Source organism: Dipodomys merriami, unplaced genomic scaffold (genome assembly GCF_024711535.1).
Source record: "Dipodomys merriami isolate MVZ:Mamm:240054 unplaced genomic scaffold, mDipMer1.0.p SCAF_29, whole genome shotgun sequence".
In the NCBI taxonomy this organism is placed as follows: Eukaryota; Metazoa; Chordata; class Mammalia; order Rodentia; family Heteromyidae; genus Dipodomys; species Dipodomys merriami.
In genome coordinates, this window is record NW_027204381.1 from 20,305,515 (window position 1) to 20,322,356 (window position 16,842).

Consider the following 16,842-nt stretch of genomic DNA (forward strand, 5'->3'; position numbering starts at 1 on the left):
GTGCATGTGTTTTTATCAAGTTATGTATTTATCAACTTGAAGATAACTTTGTGTATGTGTGTCCTAGTGCTAGACTTTGGGGTATAGGCACTCACTGTCCCTTAGCTTTTTTTTTTTTTTTTGGGTGGGGGGGTCCGGTTGTTGGGCCTGAACTCTGGGCCTGGGTGCTGTCCCTCAGCTCTTGAGCCACAGCGCCACTTCCGGCTTTTTTCTTTTTGCTTATGTGGTGCTGAGGACTTGAACCCAGGGCCTCAGGCATGCAAGGCAAGCGCTCTACCACTGAGTCACCTTCCCAGCCCCCTCCCTTAGCTTTTTTATTCAAAGCTAGTTTCCTACCACTTGAGCCACAGCTCCACTTCCAGCTTTTTGGTGATTAATTAGAGATGAAAGTCATAGACTTTGAAGCATAATCCTCAATTTTAGCCTCTTGAGTAGCTAGGATTATAGGCAAGAGCAATCCTCACCTGATTAAGAATAACTTTTGAAGGCTGGGCACTTGTGGCTCATGCTTGTAAGATATGAAGCTGGGCACTGGTGACCCTGTAATCCTAGCTACTCAGGAGGCTGAGATCTGAGGACCATGGTTCAAAGCCAGCCGGGGCAGGAAAGTCTGTGGGACTCTTTATCTCCCATTAACCACCAGAAACTGGAAGTGGAAAACCAGAAGTGGCATTGTGGCTCAAGTAGTAGAGTGCTAGTCTTGAGTTGAATTGTTCAGGGACAGCACCCAGGCCCAGAGTTCAAGCCCAACAACCACCACCAACAAAAAGTAGAAACATGATCTGTGTTAGATTGGTAGTCCAGTGTCTTTGTAATCATATTGAGTTGGGCGACTGTGGGGAAAAGTTGATTAATTGTCTGGAACCATGACCTTCTCAATCTTTGCCTCCCAAGGATCAGGAATAACAAGTGGGCACCACTGCACTCACCTATTGGCTGTAAAGAGGTCATGTATATGCCCTGGCTGGCAGGCTCAAATCACGATATACCTGAGTTCAGCCTCCCAAATAGGTAGCATTACAGCCCTGAGCCACCCACCTGGTACCCATCTAGGCTTAGGAATTTAAGGTTAAATACAAGACTGAGGGTGGTTTTTTTTTTTTTTTTTAAATTAAAACATCTAAGCCTCGTGCTGGTAGCTCACGCCTGTAATCCTAGCTACTCAGAAGGCTGAGATCTGAGGATCACAATCAAAAGCCAGCCTGGACTGGAAAGTCTGAGAGACTCTTATCTCCAGTTAAGCACCAGAAAACCAGAAGTGGCACTGTGGCTCAAGTGAGCCCTTGCCTTGAGCTGAAGAGCTCAGGGACAGTGCCCAAGCCCAGAGTTCAAGCCCCTCGAACGACAAAAAATAAATAAAACATCTAGAATGGGGAAGTAGGTAACCTGGTAACTGCAACAGTATTTATTGTGTTTAATTATGTTTGCATCTTTTGTCTGAGGGTTGAGCAAAACAATTTTCTGAAGCTCCTATTTAAATAAGGACAATATCAACAACATATTTTCCCTTCTCTCTTCTATAGTTCTGTGTATCTGAATAATCTTGGCTAGAAAATATGTTTGGAGAACTTCTTACTAAATTAATTTTCTTGTTTATATTACTTATATATCATGGTGAATTTAGTGTATTTAAAACTAAAATGGGCTTGTTTAATTATTTTATTTCTGATTATTTGTAGGCGAAATCTAACAAAACTGTCCCTGATCTTCAGTCATATGCTGGCAGAACTAAAAGGCATTTTCCCAAGTGGACTCTTTCAAGGAGACACATTTCGGATCACTAAAGCAGATGCTGCAGAATTTTGGAGAAAAGCTTTTGGGGAAAAGTAAGTCTAAATGATCACTTACTTGAACATGAAAAATTAAAGCTTACAAGTTTTTTTTAGAGAGTCTTAATTCATGATATAAGTAAAGACTTTGAGAAAAGTAAACATGCGTTTCCTACCTATGGTAAATACCAACTTCTTGCCCTTAATTTAAAGAATTAAGTTTTGTAAATTTAATTGAAGCTTGTGCTTTCTGATTGACTACTGTTCTTTTCTCTCCCCATCCAGTCTGCTATAAGAGACATTTACCTTTCAAATTATTCATTATTGCAAAACAGTGCTTTGGTGAACAATATCTTAGGGGTTCTTTTGGTCATGGGGCTTGAACTCAGGGCCTGGGTGCTGTCCCTAAGCTCTTTTTGCTTAAGGCTAGCAAGCACCCTGTCACTTTGAGCCACAGCTTCACTTTTGGTTTTCTGGTGGTTGTTTGAAGATGAGAGTATCACAGACTTTCTTGCCTGGACTAGCTTTGAACTATAAATCCTCAGATCTCAGCCTCCTGAGTAGCTAGGATTACAGGGTCACCAGTGCCCAGCTTCATATCTTAGTTTTAGTAAATAAAATTTCTCATTACATACCTAGGAGTGGTATTGCCTAGTTGCTCTCCAAAGAAGTTGTACCAGTGTATATTCCTATCCATAGTATTAGAGTTCCAGGACTAATGGTGCAGCCCGTGGCCTGGCATGTTCTAGGCACTCCATTTACTCCACAGCTCTGCAAAAATAAGAAAATATCTAGCCAGGCACCAGTGGCTCACGCCTATAATTCAAGCTACTCAAGAGGCTTCCATCTGAAGATTTGCAATTTGAAGCCAACTTGGGCAGGAAAGTCCTAGAGACTCTTATCTCCAATTTATAGCCAAAAAGCCCCAGAAGTAGAGCTGTGGCTCAAGTAGTAGAGCACTGTCCTTGAGCATAAAAGGTATGGGACCAGCACCCAGGCCCTGAGTTTCAAGTCCTAGTACCACTTTATATCTGAGGAGAGAGTAATTAGTAATGTAGTTGAGGCTTTAAGGGTGTGGCTCAGTGATAGCTGATAGAGCACACACTTAGCTTGAGACTTTAGTAGGTTCAGTCCTTAACATTATTCCACCCACCCTAACAGAAATCCTGGTTGTGGGGTTATGATAAGATTTAAGTTCAGGCTGGGAAGTTGGCTCAGTGGTAGAGCGCTTGCCTTGCATGCCTGAGGCCCTGGGTTCGATTCCTCAGCACCACATAAGCAAAAAAAAAAAAAGCCGGAAGTGGCACTATGGCTCAAGTGGTAGAGCACTAGCCTTGAGCTGAAGAGCTGAGGGACAGTGCTCAGGCCCAGAGTTCAGGCCCCATGACCGGACCCAAAAAAAAAAAAAGATTTAAGTTCAACTTTATTCCTTTAACTTGATAACAACATTAGAAAAGACTTCAGCTTAGGGACATGTCTTTAACAAGTTCGAGGCCAAGATTATGAGACAGGAAAATTCTATATATGTCTATAATATGTCTTGTTGGCCTTGTTCTTTTTGCTTGAAGAGTTTTTTTCATCTGTCAGTTCTCTCTTCCAGGATCTTGAGTCTATTTCTTCCAGTCTAGCTTGCTAAAAGAACATGGAATGTTTTACATGCTTAATTTAAAGCTGAATGTATAGGTAGTAAAGGTCTAGCCACAGATCCCACATTTTTCATATAGTATAAGGATAACCTCAACTCTTTCTGCTTCTCTAACAGAAATGTCTGAAGAAAGATGTGAAAGGGGATTAATTTATGATACTCTGCTAAAAAATAGTGGAACTTCTTTGTTATTCACTTGTTAGAAAGTTAAGAAATAATACTATTTAATCCCTTCTTGCTATTCTCAATCCAACTATATAACAGCTCCTGTAAGAGAACCGAAATATTGTGAGCTTAATCTGGCCTTTTTTTCCCTTTGATTATAGCAGTGCCTAGAATGATCTGCTCTCTTACTTTGTGCCTTCTCTCTCATTCCACCCCCCCAACCCCACCCTAGGACAATAGTCCCTTGGAAGAGCTTTCGCCAGGCTCTACATGAAGTACATCCCATCAGTTCTGGGCTGGAGGCCATGGCTCTGAAATCCACTATTGATCTGACCTGCAATGATTATATTTCAGTTTTTGAATTTGACATCTTTACGCGACTCTTTCAGGTAGGATACTAAAAACGAACTTCTGCTGATATTTGAAGAGGAAGATTTTATTTAAAAAAAAAAAAAAGCATTTAGGATTTTGTCTATGGCACAAGTATTTTAATTCATTTTAGAAATTATAACTAAAAAAAGAATATGAAGAAATCTCTATATATTCATTTATTTAATCTAAAATGGAAAAACCATTTTTAAAAGTCTATATGACCTGCTTTTACCCTTCCTATCTTTCTTTGTTATTGAGTATCCTTCTTTTGTATCTTTTTTTTCCCCTTTTTTTGACCTTCCTGGGGCTTGAACTCAAGTCCTGGGCACTGTCCCTTAGCTTCTTTGTGCTCAAGGCTAGCACTATACCACTTGAACCACAGTGCCACTTCCAGCTTTTTCTTTTTTTTCTGGTCATGAGGCTTGAACTCTGGCCCTGGGTGCTGTCCCTGAGCTCTTCAGCTCAAGGCTAGCACTCTGCCGCTAAAGCTATAGCACCACTTCCAGTTTTCTGGTGGTTAATAGGAGATAAGAGTCTCATGGATTTTGCTGCCTGGGCTGGCTTTGAATGTCGATCCTCAGTTCTCAGCCTCCTGAGTAGCTAAGATTACAGGCATGAGCCATGAGCACCTGGCTCACTTCCAGCTTCTTCTTAGTGGTTTTTTTGGAGATAAGAGTCTCACAGATTTCTGCCGTGGGTTGGCTTGAATATGGTCCTCGGATCTCAGCCCTTTTAGTAGCTAAGATTACAGGCATAAGCCACTGATGTGTGGCTCTTTTGCATTATGTTAATGGTTATACAATTACCATAAAATATATGCAATTTGTCCATTTTCTGTTATTGAATATTGATGTATGTTTGTACTTTTTTCCTATTTTATTGAAGTGCTGGAGATTTCAAAATCTCATTTGGTTTGTCCTTTAGTCATATTTTTTCCCAATATATTTATATTAATTTGCATAAACATTTATTTGGAACTTAATTGCACATGTAAGCCTTATTCTGTTTTTCTGGTTTTCATTTGTCATTGTTTTTATTTTTTTATTTTTTATTTTTTACAATATTCTTTTTTTATGATCAAATTTAGGTGTTTATTTGCATTCACATTTTTTTGAGGAGGGGGGGGATCTGGTCATGGGGCCTGAATTCTGGGCCTGGGCTCTGTCCTTCAGCTCTTCAGCTCAAGGCTAGTGCTTTACCAGTTGAGTCACAGCACCACTTCCGGCTTTTTTCTTTTTGCTTATGTGGTGCTGAGGAATCAAACCCAGGGCCTCATGCATGCAAGGCAAGCGCTCTACCACTGAGCCACCTTCCCAGCCCCGTCATTGTTTTTAGACTTACTACTGTTGGTTAGAGTTGTAGTCTGATTTATTGAATTTTAATGTAAAGTTTCTTCTTATAAAATATACATTTTTCTTGCCTGACCAGAATTTTTATATCTTAACCATCATTTTCTTGCCTTGAAGTGACAATATACTTGATACTGTGATAATAAATTGAGAACTTAAAATTGAAAGTTGAAGCTTTTTTTTTTTGCTATCCATTGCTCTGAGGCTGCTTGAATGTCTTGGGGCAAATGGTCTGTGGTTGATCTTTTGTTTCTTTAGCCCTGGTCCTCTTTGCTCAGAAATTGGAACAGCCTCGCTGTAACTCACCCTGGCTACATGGCTTTTCTAACATACGATGAAGTGAAAGCCCGGCTTCAGAAATTCATACACAAACCTGGCAGGTTAGTATCAGTAAGCAAAATGCTCAGTTTTTTCTCTTGTGTCTTCTGCTAGAGTGTTTTTTCCCCCTCTTTTTTATTCTTTTCTTTCTGCTAGAGTTGTATTTGTTTTCTAGTGGCCAAGATTTTGTAGATTAGTTGTAGTATATTTTGTTAGTATAGTTGATGTCTCTATCAGAAACATTGCTCACTGAAATCCTGAGATTTGATAAGTACTTTAAATTTTAGTCACTATAAAATAGAGCTTATAGCTGGGTTTACATATTGGCTCACACCAGTGGCTCACACCTATAATCTTAGATATTCAAGAGTCTAAGACTTGGAGGATTTTAATTTGAAGCCAGCTGGGGCAGAAAAATCCACAGGACTCTTTTTCTCCAGTTAATCAGCAAAACTAGTAGCATGGCTCAAGTGATAGTACAATAGCCAGACAAGGAAGCTGAGAAGTGGAGTCCGAGCACAAAAAACAATCAAAATGAGGTTTATGGACTAGGAATGTGTCTTAGTGGTAGAGTGCTTGCCTAGCATGCATGAAGCCCCAGGTTTGGTTCCTCAGTACCACAGAAACAGAAAAAGCAGGAAATGGTGCTGTGATTCAAGTGATAGACTGCTAGTCTTGAGCAAAAGAAGCTCAAGGACAGTGCCCACACCCTGAATTCAAGCCCCAGGACTGGCAAAAAATAAATATAAAAAGGTTTATGCTGGATGCAGCATTACATGCCTGTATAATCCCAGCACTAGGGAGGCTGAGGCAAGAGGATATTTAAGATTAATGGGATGCTATCTTGGAAGAAAGAAAAGCTGGGCGCTGATGGCTCCTGCCTGTAATCTAGCTACTCAGGTAGCTGAGATGGGAGGATCACAGTTGAAAGCCAGCCTAGGCAGGAAAGCCTGTGAGACTCTTTTCTCTAATTAACCACCAGAAAACCAGAAGTAGACGCTGTGGATCAAAGTGGTAAAGTGCTAGCTTAAGCAAAACAGCTCAGGGACAGTACCCATGCCCAGAGTTCAAGGCCCAGGACAGAAAGGGGTGGGGGAGGCGGAGGGAGAGATCCTTTACTTCTGTTCTAGAGTCATTGGGGATGTTATCTGTCTGGGTGAATGAGGGATTGAGCCAGGCTGTAGTGTGTTGAACACTTACAATCTCCCCCTAAAGTCTTATCTCTCATCTTCAGCCTGTTGAAAATGTGACTCTTCTTTTTTTGTCTGTTGTGGGGCTTGAACTCAGGGCCTGGGCACTATCCCTGGGAGCTCTTTTGCCCAAAACTTTGAGCCACAGGTTTTTGAGAGGCTATTGGTGATAAGAGTCTGATGGGGACTTTTCTGCCCAGACTGGCTTTGAACTGTGATCCTCAGATCTCAGTCTCCTGAGTAGCTAGGATTACAGGTGTGAGTCTCCAGTGCCTAGCAAGAAGTGACTCTTGATGGTCCTATCAGTTTTTTGTCATTCTCACCTAATACCAACACATATTTTAAAACTTTTCTTAATCTCTGTTCTCAGTTACATCTTCCGGCTGAGCTGTACTCGTCTGGGTCAGTGGGCTATTGGATATGTCACTGCTGATGGGAACATTCTCCAGACAATTCCTCATAACAAACCTCTCTTCCAAGCACTGATTGATGGCTTCAGGGAAGGCTTGTGAGTACCACTGCTTATCATCTTCTGCAAGAGTCTGGGGATTTAGAGACTCTAGCCACTTCATCATTATTCTATTTCTTATTCAGATTAAGATTCATTTTATTTTTTTGTCAGTCATGGGGCTTGAACTCTGGGCTTAGGCACTGTCCCTCAGCTCTTCAGCTCAAGGCAAGCGCTCTACCACTTGAGCTACCGTGCCACTTTGGGTTTTCTGAATGTTTATTGGAAATAAGAGTTTCATGGACTTTCCTGCCCGGGCTGGCTTTAAACCTCGATCCTCAGATCTCAGCCTCCTGAGTAACTAGGATTACAGGCGTGAGCCACTGGTGCCCAGCATCAGCTTTATTTTATAGAGATTCGGTAAGTGAATTTTCTCTGTTGCTTTAGTTACTGCCATGAGTACATTTTATCTTTCTCCTTTTCCAAATTATTAACTTCCTTTTAAGTTTGTATGAGGTTTGAAAATGTATAGTTACCAGGAAATATTACCAGGTATTAATCAATCTGATAGTGCTTAGATGTTCTTAATGACAGCAGGTTTCAGTGGCCTTCATCTTAATTTCATTTAGGTTGAGTAGCTTTGCTGGGCTTTTGTCATAATATATGCAGATACTTTATTTCAGAATTGCTGTTCATGTGAGAATTCAAATTATCAGTCAGCAAGCAATGAAAATAAGGAGTGAAGCCAGGTGCTGGTGGCTCACGCCTGTAATCCTAGCTACTCAGGAGGCTGAGATCTGAGGATCAAGGTTCAGAGCCAAACGGGGCAGGAAAGTCCATGAGACTCTTATCTCCAATAAACCTCTAGAGAACAGGAAGTGGTGCTGTGGCTCAAGTGGTAGAGCGCTCCCCTTTGAGCTGAAGAGCTGAGTGCAGAGTTCAAGCCCCACAACAGAAAGGAAGGAAGGAAGGAAGGGAAAGAAAGAATTGAAAAGAAAGAAAATACGGGCTTATCAGAAAACTAGTTTGTGTTTTGAAATGATTAGGAAAATTATCTTTTGTTTTACATCCTCTTCTGTGGTTGGATGGTAGTTGAATGGGGTACTGCCTTAGCTGTCAGAGCAGTTAGATCTAGACACTCCTTGATTATTTAATGATTGTCTCAGTGGCTTCATTTGTTCTTGTCACAGTATCTTTAAGCTGGGAGCTGGTGGCTCATGTAATCCTAGCTACTTAGGATACTGAGATCTGAAGTTTGCCTTGTGAAGCCAGCCCAGGCAGAAAAGTCCCTGTGAGATGCTTATCTCCAATTAACCACTCAAAAATCGGAAGTGGAGCTGTGGCTTAAAGTGGTAGAGCACTAGCCTTGAGCAAAAGAGCTCAGGGACAAGCACCCAAGCCTAGAGTTAAAGCCCCACAATAGATGAAAAAAAACAAAACAACAAACTTGTGTTAGCAACAATATGCAGACTGTGGGATGATGTAGAGCATGCCTACAATCCCAGCATTCTGAAGGCTGAAGCTGAAGGATCTTAAGTTCAGGTTCAGGGTTAGCTGGGAGCCACTACCTAGCAAGATCCTTTTTTTTTTTTTTTTTTGGTTGGTCATGGGGCTTAAACTCTAGGCCTGGGCGCTGTCCCTGAGCTCTTCAGCTCAAGGCTAGTGCTCTACCACTTGAGCCACAGTGCCACTTCTGGCCTTTTCTGTTTATGTGGAATCAAACCCAGGGCCTCATGCATGGGAGGCAAGCACTCTACTGTTGAGTCACCATCCTAGTCCCTAGCAAGGCCCTTTCTTAACAAAACGAAACAAACAAACAAAAAAAATCCATACCACCAAATTAAGTTTAAATTAAGAATTTGTACTTTATGATCATCTGTTTCATCCATTGATTTAATTAGGGATTACACCGAATGTTGGTGGCTCAGCCTGTAATCCTAGCTACTCAAGAGGCTGAAATTTAAGGATCACAGTTCAGATCCAGTCCAGGCAGGAAACTCTGTGAGACTCTTTATCTCCAATTAACTACCAGGAAATTGAAGTGGTGCTGTGGCTCCAAGTGGTAGAGTGTTAGCCTTGAGTGAAATTTCAGGGACAGTGCACAGGCTCTGAGTTCAAGCCCTATGACTGACACCCCCCAAAAAAAATTTTTTTTAATTACAATAAATAAGGGGTTAGTAAACTATGGTCCATGGCCTTTCTGCAAGCCCAAGGTAGTTTCCCCAAGGTGGTTTTGCTTTGCTTTATATTTTTTAAATATGTTAGATATCATTTGTCTGTATTAGTAAGCATTTATAAATTGATGTTAAAAGAATTCCAAGGTTGGTTACTCTTTTTGTAGCTATTTGTTTCCTGATGGAAGAAATCAGAATCCTGACCTGACAGGCTTATGCGAACCAACTCCCCAAGATCATATCAAAGTGACACAGGTGAATTTTGTCTTACAATATGGCCATATCACCAGAGCCAAACTTTTGAGTATACTTACAGAATTGACTATAGTTTCAGTGATTAGAACTCTCATTCTAAACCATTGCTTAGGTTAGTGAATTTCTTTGTGTGTGTGGATTTGTGGGGGGGAGACAATCTTTTAAGCTGTGTGACTTAAAGACAAGACTGGATACTTTCTCGTTTAATAAAGGTACAGTGACCACAGCTATGATATTTTTATTTGAGTAAAATTTATGTAGAAAATAGTCTTTAATTTTCTTATTAGCATTTACAGTTACTGTCATTGATTCATTCCTGTATTCAACAAACTATCTCTTTTTTTAAATCAAAGGAACAATATGAATTATACTGTGAGATGGGATCCACCTTCCAACTGTGTAAAATATGTGCTGAAAATGATAAGGATGTAAAAATTGAACCCTGTGGACACCTCATGTGCACATCCTGTCTTACGTCCTGGCAGGTATGGGTCTAAACCATGTGTTTTCTCTCTCTGCTATATAATTTCACTGAAGAATTGGGTATTGTATATTCTTTGTAGATATAAAGGTTGGTCTGGTTTAAAATCTTATCTCCATCCCTACCTTCCTTATTTCTTCATTCCTGTCCTCTCTTTCTTTCTCTCCTCCTTCCTTTTCCTCCTTTTCTCTCTCATTCTTTTATTTTTTCCTTCCTTCTTTTCCTAGTCCCCCTTTCTTTCACTGAAGTTTGATCCCAAGACCTAGAATGTACTGAACACATCCACTGAGCTTATATCTCTAGCCTGTTAATTCCATTTTTCTAAATATATTTTATTGTCATCTGTGTCCTCTACAGGAATCAGAAGGTCAGGGTTGTCCTTTCTGCCGATGTGAAATCAAAGGTACCGAGCCTATTGTGGTAGATCCGTTTGATCCTAGAGGAAGTGGCAGTCTACTGAGGCAAGGAGCAGAAGGAGCTCCCTCACCAAATTATGATGATGATGATGATGAACGAGCTGATGATTCTCTCTCCATGATGAAGGAATTGGCAGGTGCCAAGGTAAGACTGAATTTTGAACTCAGGGCCTAGGCACTGTCCCTTTTTATGTACAAGGCTAGTGCTCTACCATTTGAGTAACTGCACCACTTCCACTTCTGAGTATATTGGAGATAAGAATCTCACAGACTTTCTTTCCTGGGCTGGCTTGGAGCCTTGATCCTTAGATCTCAGCCTCCTGAATAAGCTAGGATTATAGGTGTGAGCCACCGGTGCCCAGTGACTGAAATGTTTTTAAGGGCTGGGAATGTAGCTCAGTAAAGTGGTTGACTAGGTTAGATGAAACTCTAGATCAGATCATCCACACTACAAAAAAAAAAAAAAATTAACATATCCATAGGGGGAAAAATTGGATGTCTACACCCAAAATTATTCACTATATTTCCAAAGAGAAATTCAGAAGACTGATTTTGTGGAATACTCCTATTCGAATTTTTTTAGCTTCCTTTTTTTTTTTTTTGGTTGGTTGTGGGGCTTAAACTCTGGGCCTGGGCTCTGTCCCTCAGCTCTTCAGCTCAAGGCTAGTGCTCTACCACTTGAGCCACAACCCCACTTCCAGCTTTTTCTGCCTATGTGGTGCTGAGGAATCGAACCCAAGGCCTCATGCATGCAAGGCAAGCACTCTACCACTGAGCCACCACTGAGCCACCTTCCCAGCCCCCCCTTTAGCTTTCTTAAGTATTCAAATTTTTAATAATTAAGATCTTGCAAGATGCTTATTGCCTAAATAAATGTTCAGTGTAGAATGTTATATGAGATCAAATCTCTTAGGCAAGTCTCAGGAGCTGTTATTTGGGAAGAGAATGTGGATACAGGTGAAACTCTATTCAGCACAAGGGATATAGATTAAATGCTGTTTGAGGTTGTTAGGTATGTACTGTTTAAATGCTGTAGTCATTTAGATGAAGGAAATTAGCACTTCCTCTAGATGAGTAGAAATTCAAAGAGAATAAACCAACTTTCTCTCTTTCCCCTCTCCTTCTCTATTCTTCCTCCCTACCCCTTTCTTTCTCTTTTTCTTTGTCAATCATGAGGCTTGAACTCAGGGCCTAAGCTTTTTCACTCAAGGCTAGTGCTCTACCACTTTCAGCCACAGCATCACTTCCAGGACTTCCTGCCCAAGCTGGCTTTGAATCTTGGATCCTCAGATCTCAGCCTCCTGAGTAGCTAGGATTACAGGTGTGAGCCACTGGCACCTGGCTAAAAACCATCTTTTATGAATACATAAATACCTAAGAGAGCCGGGCGCTGGTGGCTCACGCCTATAATCCTAGCTCCCAGGAGGCTGAGATCTGAGGATCTCGGTTCAAAGCCAACCCGCAGGAAAGTCTGTGAGACTCTTATCTCCAATAAACCACTAGAAAAAAAACCGGAAGTGGCACTGTAGTTCAAGTGGTAGAGCACTCTCCTTGAGCTGAAGAGCTGAGGGACAGCACCCAGGCCCAGAGTTCAAGCCCCATGACTGACAAAAGAAAAAAAAAAACCTAAGAGAAGAACATGATTTGACCATCTCATAATTTATTTAGTTTCTTCTTGAGGGATACATGGTTTCTAAACTTACACATATTGATGTGTTTTGCAGGGTACTCTGTTTTCAATTTTTGTTTTTGCTTGAACTCAGGGCTTGAATACAGGACCTAGGTACTGTCTCTGAGCTTCTTTTACTCAAGGCTAGCAATCTACCATTTGAGCCACAGAGCCACTTCCTACTTTTTCTGTGTATGTGGTACTGAGGAATTGAACCCAGGGCTTCATATATTCTAGGCAAACATTCTGCTCCTAAGCCACATTCCCAGCCTTTTGTTTTTGATTTTTTGTTTAGGTCTTGGGTCTTGTCCTTAAGCATTTTTGCTCAAGGCTAGTGTTCTACTATTTGAACTACAGATCTACTTCCATCTTTTTTGGTAGTTAATTGATGATAAGAATCTCTGGAACTTCCCTGTATAGTCTGCCTTTGAACTAGGATTCTCAGATCTCAGTTGCTAGGATTGTAGACATGAGCGTGTACAGTTCTTAACAGTTTAAGCTTATTTTAGTCGTTCCTTGCTTGTTAAATATAGGCAAATGGAAAAGGTTGCATACTTATGTACTGGTTGTCTCTTATAAAATGCTTTGAACTACAATCCTCAGATCTCAGCCTCCTGAGTAGCTAGGATTACAGGCGTGAGCCACCGGTACCCGGCTAGGATGTTTGTTTTTATTAAAATATATTATTTGTGTAGGGGAGAGCCAGGATGCTTTTCCTTTTTTTTTGTTGGTCGTGGGGCTTGGGCACTTGGGCACTGCCCCTTAGCTCTTCAGCTCAAGGCTAGTACTCTACTACTTGAGCCACAGCATCACTTCTGGTTTTCTAGTGTTTTATTGGAGATAAAGAGTCTCACAGACTTTCCTGCCGCAGTGGCTTTGAACCTTAGATCCTCAGATCTCAGCCTCCTGAGTAGCTAGGATTACAGGCATGAGGCACTGGTACCCAGCTGCCAAGATGCTTTTATAGCTTTCCCTTTAGATAGGCATTTGCCTGCAGCTTGCCATCTGTGATAGAGTGCCCTCTTATGGTAACACAAAAATAGTTCATGACTCTGGAAGTTTCTGAGAGCGGTTTGCATAACCCTGAGTGACACTGAACCTGAGTTTGGCCTGTTGCCAATTGTTCCATGCATTGCTGGCATGGTATTTGCTGTTTACAGCTTTAAAAAGAATTGAAAATGCCAGTTTTTCTAGCAAACAAGAGTACCTTGTTACATTTAATTGATTCTAGGTAGAAAGGCCTCCCTCTCCATTCTCCATGGCCCCACAAGCTTCCCTTCCTCCGGTGCCACCACGACTTGACCTTCTTCAACAGCGAGTATCTGTTCCTCCAAGCTCGTCTGCTCTGGGACCTTGTACCAAGGTAAGGCAGTATGCATTTCTGTAGTTTTCTGATTGTTTTTTGTTGTTGCTTGCTCTAGTGGCATTTGCTTGATTTCTTCCATTTTGCTTTCATAGGCCGCTTCTGGCTCCCTTCATAAGGACAAACCGTTGCCAATACCTCCTACTCTTCGAGATCTTCCACCACCACCCCCTCCAGACCGGCCATATTCTGTTGGAGCAGAAGCCCGGCCTCAGAGACGCCCCCTACCCTGTACACCAGGCGATTGTCCATCTAGAGACAAACTGCCTCCTGTCCCCTCCAGCCGCCTTGGGGACTCTTGGCTGCCCCGGCCAATCCCCAAAGTACCAGTAGCTACTCCAAGCCCCAATGACCCCTGGTCTGCACGAGAACCAACCAATCGGCACTCCCTTCCATTTACACTGTCCTCACAAGTGGAGCCCAGAGCAGAGACGCCAAGGCTTGGAAGCACATTCAGTCTAGATAACTCCATGGTGAGTTCCAGTTTTAAAGGTGATTTAGCCTAGCCAGGTGCCGGCGGCTCATGCCTGTAATCCTAGCTAATCAGGAGGCTGAGATCTGAGGATCGCAGTTTCAAGCCAGCTGGGGCAGGAAAGTCTGTGGGACTCTTATCTCCAATAAACCACTCAGAAAACTGGAAGTGGTGCTGTGGCTCAAGTGGTAAACCGCTAGCCTTGAGCTGAAGAGCTGAAGGACAGCGCACAGGCCCAGAGTTCAAGCCCCATGACTGACCCCCCCCCCAAAAAAAAAAAAAGGTGATTTAGCTTATTAAGTATTTGTGCACAGAATTTTCTGGGTCAGAGGTTTTTCTTTTTCTTTTTCTTTTTTTTTGGTCCGGTCGTGGGGCCTGAACTCTGGGCCTAGGCGCTGTCCCTCAGCTCTTCAGCACAAGGCTAGTGCTCTACCACTTGAGCCACAGTGCCACTTCTGGCCTTTTCTGTTTATGTGGAATCAAACCCAGGGCCTCATGCATGCAAGGCAAGCGCTCTACCACTGAGCCACCTTCCTAGCCCCAGGTCAGAGGTTTTTCTAGGGAATATTTAAGCGGACAAAATAAGTCAAAATAAATTTTAGAGAAAGTAGATACCTTTTTCAAGCTACTGAAGTCATGAGGGCTTTGTAGAAAGAGGCATCTGAATCTGCTGAAATATTCTTCGGAAAATACAGAAAGAGGGGAGGTTTGGGTCTGGGTTTGGGTTTTGTTTTGCTTTTTTTTTTTTTTTTTTTTTTAAGGTCCAGTCATGGGGCCTGAACTCTGAGCATGGGCGCTGTCCCTCAGCTCTTCAGCTCAAGGCTAGCATGCTACCACTTGAGCCATAGCACCACTTCCGGCTTTTTTTTTTTTCTGTGGTACTGAGGAGTCGAACCCAGGGCCTCATGCATGCAAGGCAAGCGCTCTACCACTGAGCCACCTTCTCAGCCCCTTTGCTTTTGCTTTTTTCTGCCAGAAAAACACACAGTTATTACATGTCTAAGGCATGGGTTGAGAGTATTAAGAGTCTGACATAGTTTTAATGTAGATCAGAGCTACAGTGACAAGATGCTGTGACTTTTGGGATGATGAGCAGAGCAAAAAGGACATGAAGACCTTCAGTACTCCTCCGGAGAGGTTGAGTTTATTCAGTAGAAAATGAGCAGCATGCCAGGCACAGGTGGCTCATGCCTGTAATCCTAGCTACTGAGGAGGCTGAGATCTGAGGATCACGGTTCAAAGCCAGCCTGGGCAGGAAAGTCCGTGAGACTCTTATCTCCAGTTAACCACCAGAAAACTGGAAGTGGTGCTGTGGCTCAAGTGGTAGAGTGCTCACCTTGAGCTGAAGAGCTGAGAGACAGAGCCCAGGCCCAGAGTTCAAGCCCCCTGACCGACAAAAAAAAAAAAAGAAAAGACAATGAGCAGCATTTGGAAGTTTTACATTAGTGGAATGACGTGACCAAAATGAGGCATTAAAGACATTAAGCTGGTAGTATGCAGGTTTGGAAGGATAGTATATTGAAAAAATACAGGTTAATGGTCCTTTGTCTACACTTGTAGCAAGGGATCAGAATGGTTATAAGAAAGGAATATTATTTTCTTGGTTCATTTGAGTACTCAACAAAAAATTTTGCTTCTCACACTGTATTCTGATGGAAGAAGATAGAAAATAAACAAGGAGAGTAAATATATTTGTTCATAGTGGTAAGTACAATGGAGTAAAACAGCTTAAAGAAGGGTATAGGGAGAGCTGGAGTTGAGGCAGGCAGTTCTGAAAGGGATGGAATACAATCTGAGCCAAGATCCTAAGCAGCTATGGATTGAGTGAGCTGTGTGAACAGTGAAAGGAGACCATTCCAAAATAAAGGGAAAGAAGTCAATTTGGGAGAGGTTGGGTTGAAAAATTATAGAGGGATATAGTGCCAAGTAAGCAAGGGGGAGATTTGTTTCTCTGAGTAGAAATGGACAACTAGATTAGGTGGAGCCAGATAAGGCTCACAAACAGAAGATGAAAAAGATGAGAACAGATCTCATCCTACCCACACACACTGATTTTGTAAACCTCACTTACTAGAGACATGTTGGATTTGAGATGGAAGAACTGACAGGTACAAAAGAGGAGAAGAAATCTAAGGAGGTTGAATGGGAAAGATTTAGTTGAGGAATATGATGGCACTCAGCTAAATATTTCTTGGTTGCACACTTAAGTGGCATCTGTAAGTATGGAATTAGTAAAGGAGGTACTTAGCTGTGGCTTTATTAAAGAGGTTCTTTCAACACTTTCCATTCCAGAATATGAACAGTGGCCCATTAGCAGGCCCAGAATGTGAGCATCCCAAAATCAAACCATCTTCTTCTGCTAATGCTATTTATTCTCTGGCAGCTAGGTAAGTAAACTAAAACTGTATTTTAGTCAGTGAAATTGGTACTTTTTGGGGGGTGGGTGTGAGGGGTAAGATAAAATCTTACCAGCGCAACTTCAAAACTTCTAAGAGAGGGCTTACTTTAGTATATTCTTTTTTGGATTTAGGCTTTCAAGTCCTGCCTGTCTGGTTGCTTTCTGTCTCTTACATAGTATATATTGCCAGAATGTTGTGTGTGTGTGTGTGTGTGTGTGTGTGTGCATGTGCGCGCGCGCGTGCGTGCGTGCGTGCATGTGCCAGAGTATGTGTGCTACAGTTTAAAGTCCAGACCTTAGGCTGGGAAGGTGGCTCAGTGGTAGAGTGCTTGCCTTGCATGCCTGAGGCCCTGGGTTC

At 42.0% G+C, this 16,842-nt stretch overlaps 1 protein-coding gene across 1 annotated transcript in view; it reads left to right on the top strand.

Moving 5' to 3' along the window:
• Positions 1 to 16,842, top strand: part of Cbl (Cbl proto-oncogene) — a 66,930-nt gene that overhangs the window by 34,526 nt on the left and 15,562 nt on the right. Inside the window, exons 3-12 of the mRNA XM_070038665.1 lie at positions 1,680 to 1,826; positions 3,812 to 3,968; positions 5,559 to 5,680; positions 7,179 to 7,316; positions 9,598 to 9,685; positions 10,039 to 10,170; positions 10,524 to 10,727; positions 13,483 to 13,614; positions 13,710 to 14,087; positions 16,379 to 16,473. Of these exons, the coding sequence (XP_069894766.1) occupies positions 1,680 to 1,826; positions 3,812 to 3,968; positions 5,559 to 5,680; positions 7,179 to 7,316; positions 9,598 to 9,685; positions 10,039 to 10,170; positions 10,524 to 10,727; positions 13,483 to 13,614; positions 13,710 to 14,087; positions 16,379 to 16,473 (1,593 nt within the window). The remainder of the gene's footprint in view (positions 1 to 1,679; positions 1,827 to 3,811; positions 3,969 to 5,558; positions 5,681 to 7,178; positions 7,317 to 9,597; positions 9,686 to 10,038; positions 10,171 to 10,523; positions 10,728 to 13,482; positions 13,615 to 13,709; positions 14,088 to 16,378; positions 16,474 to 16,842) is intronic.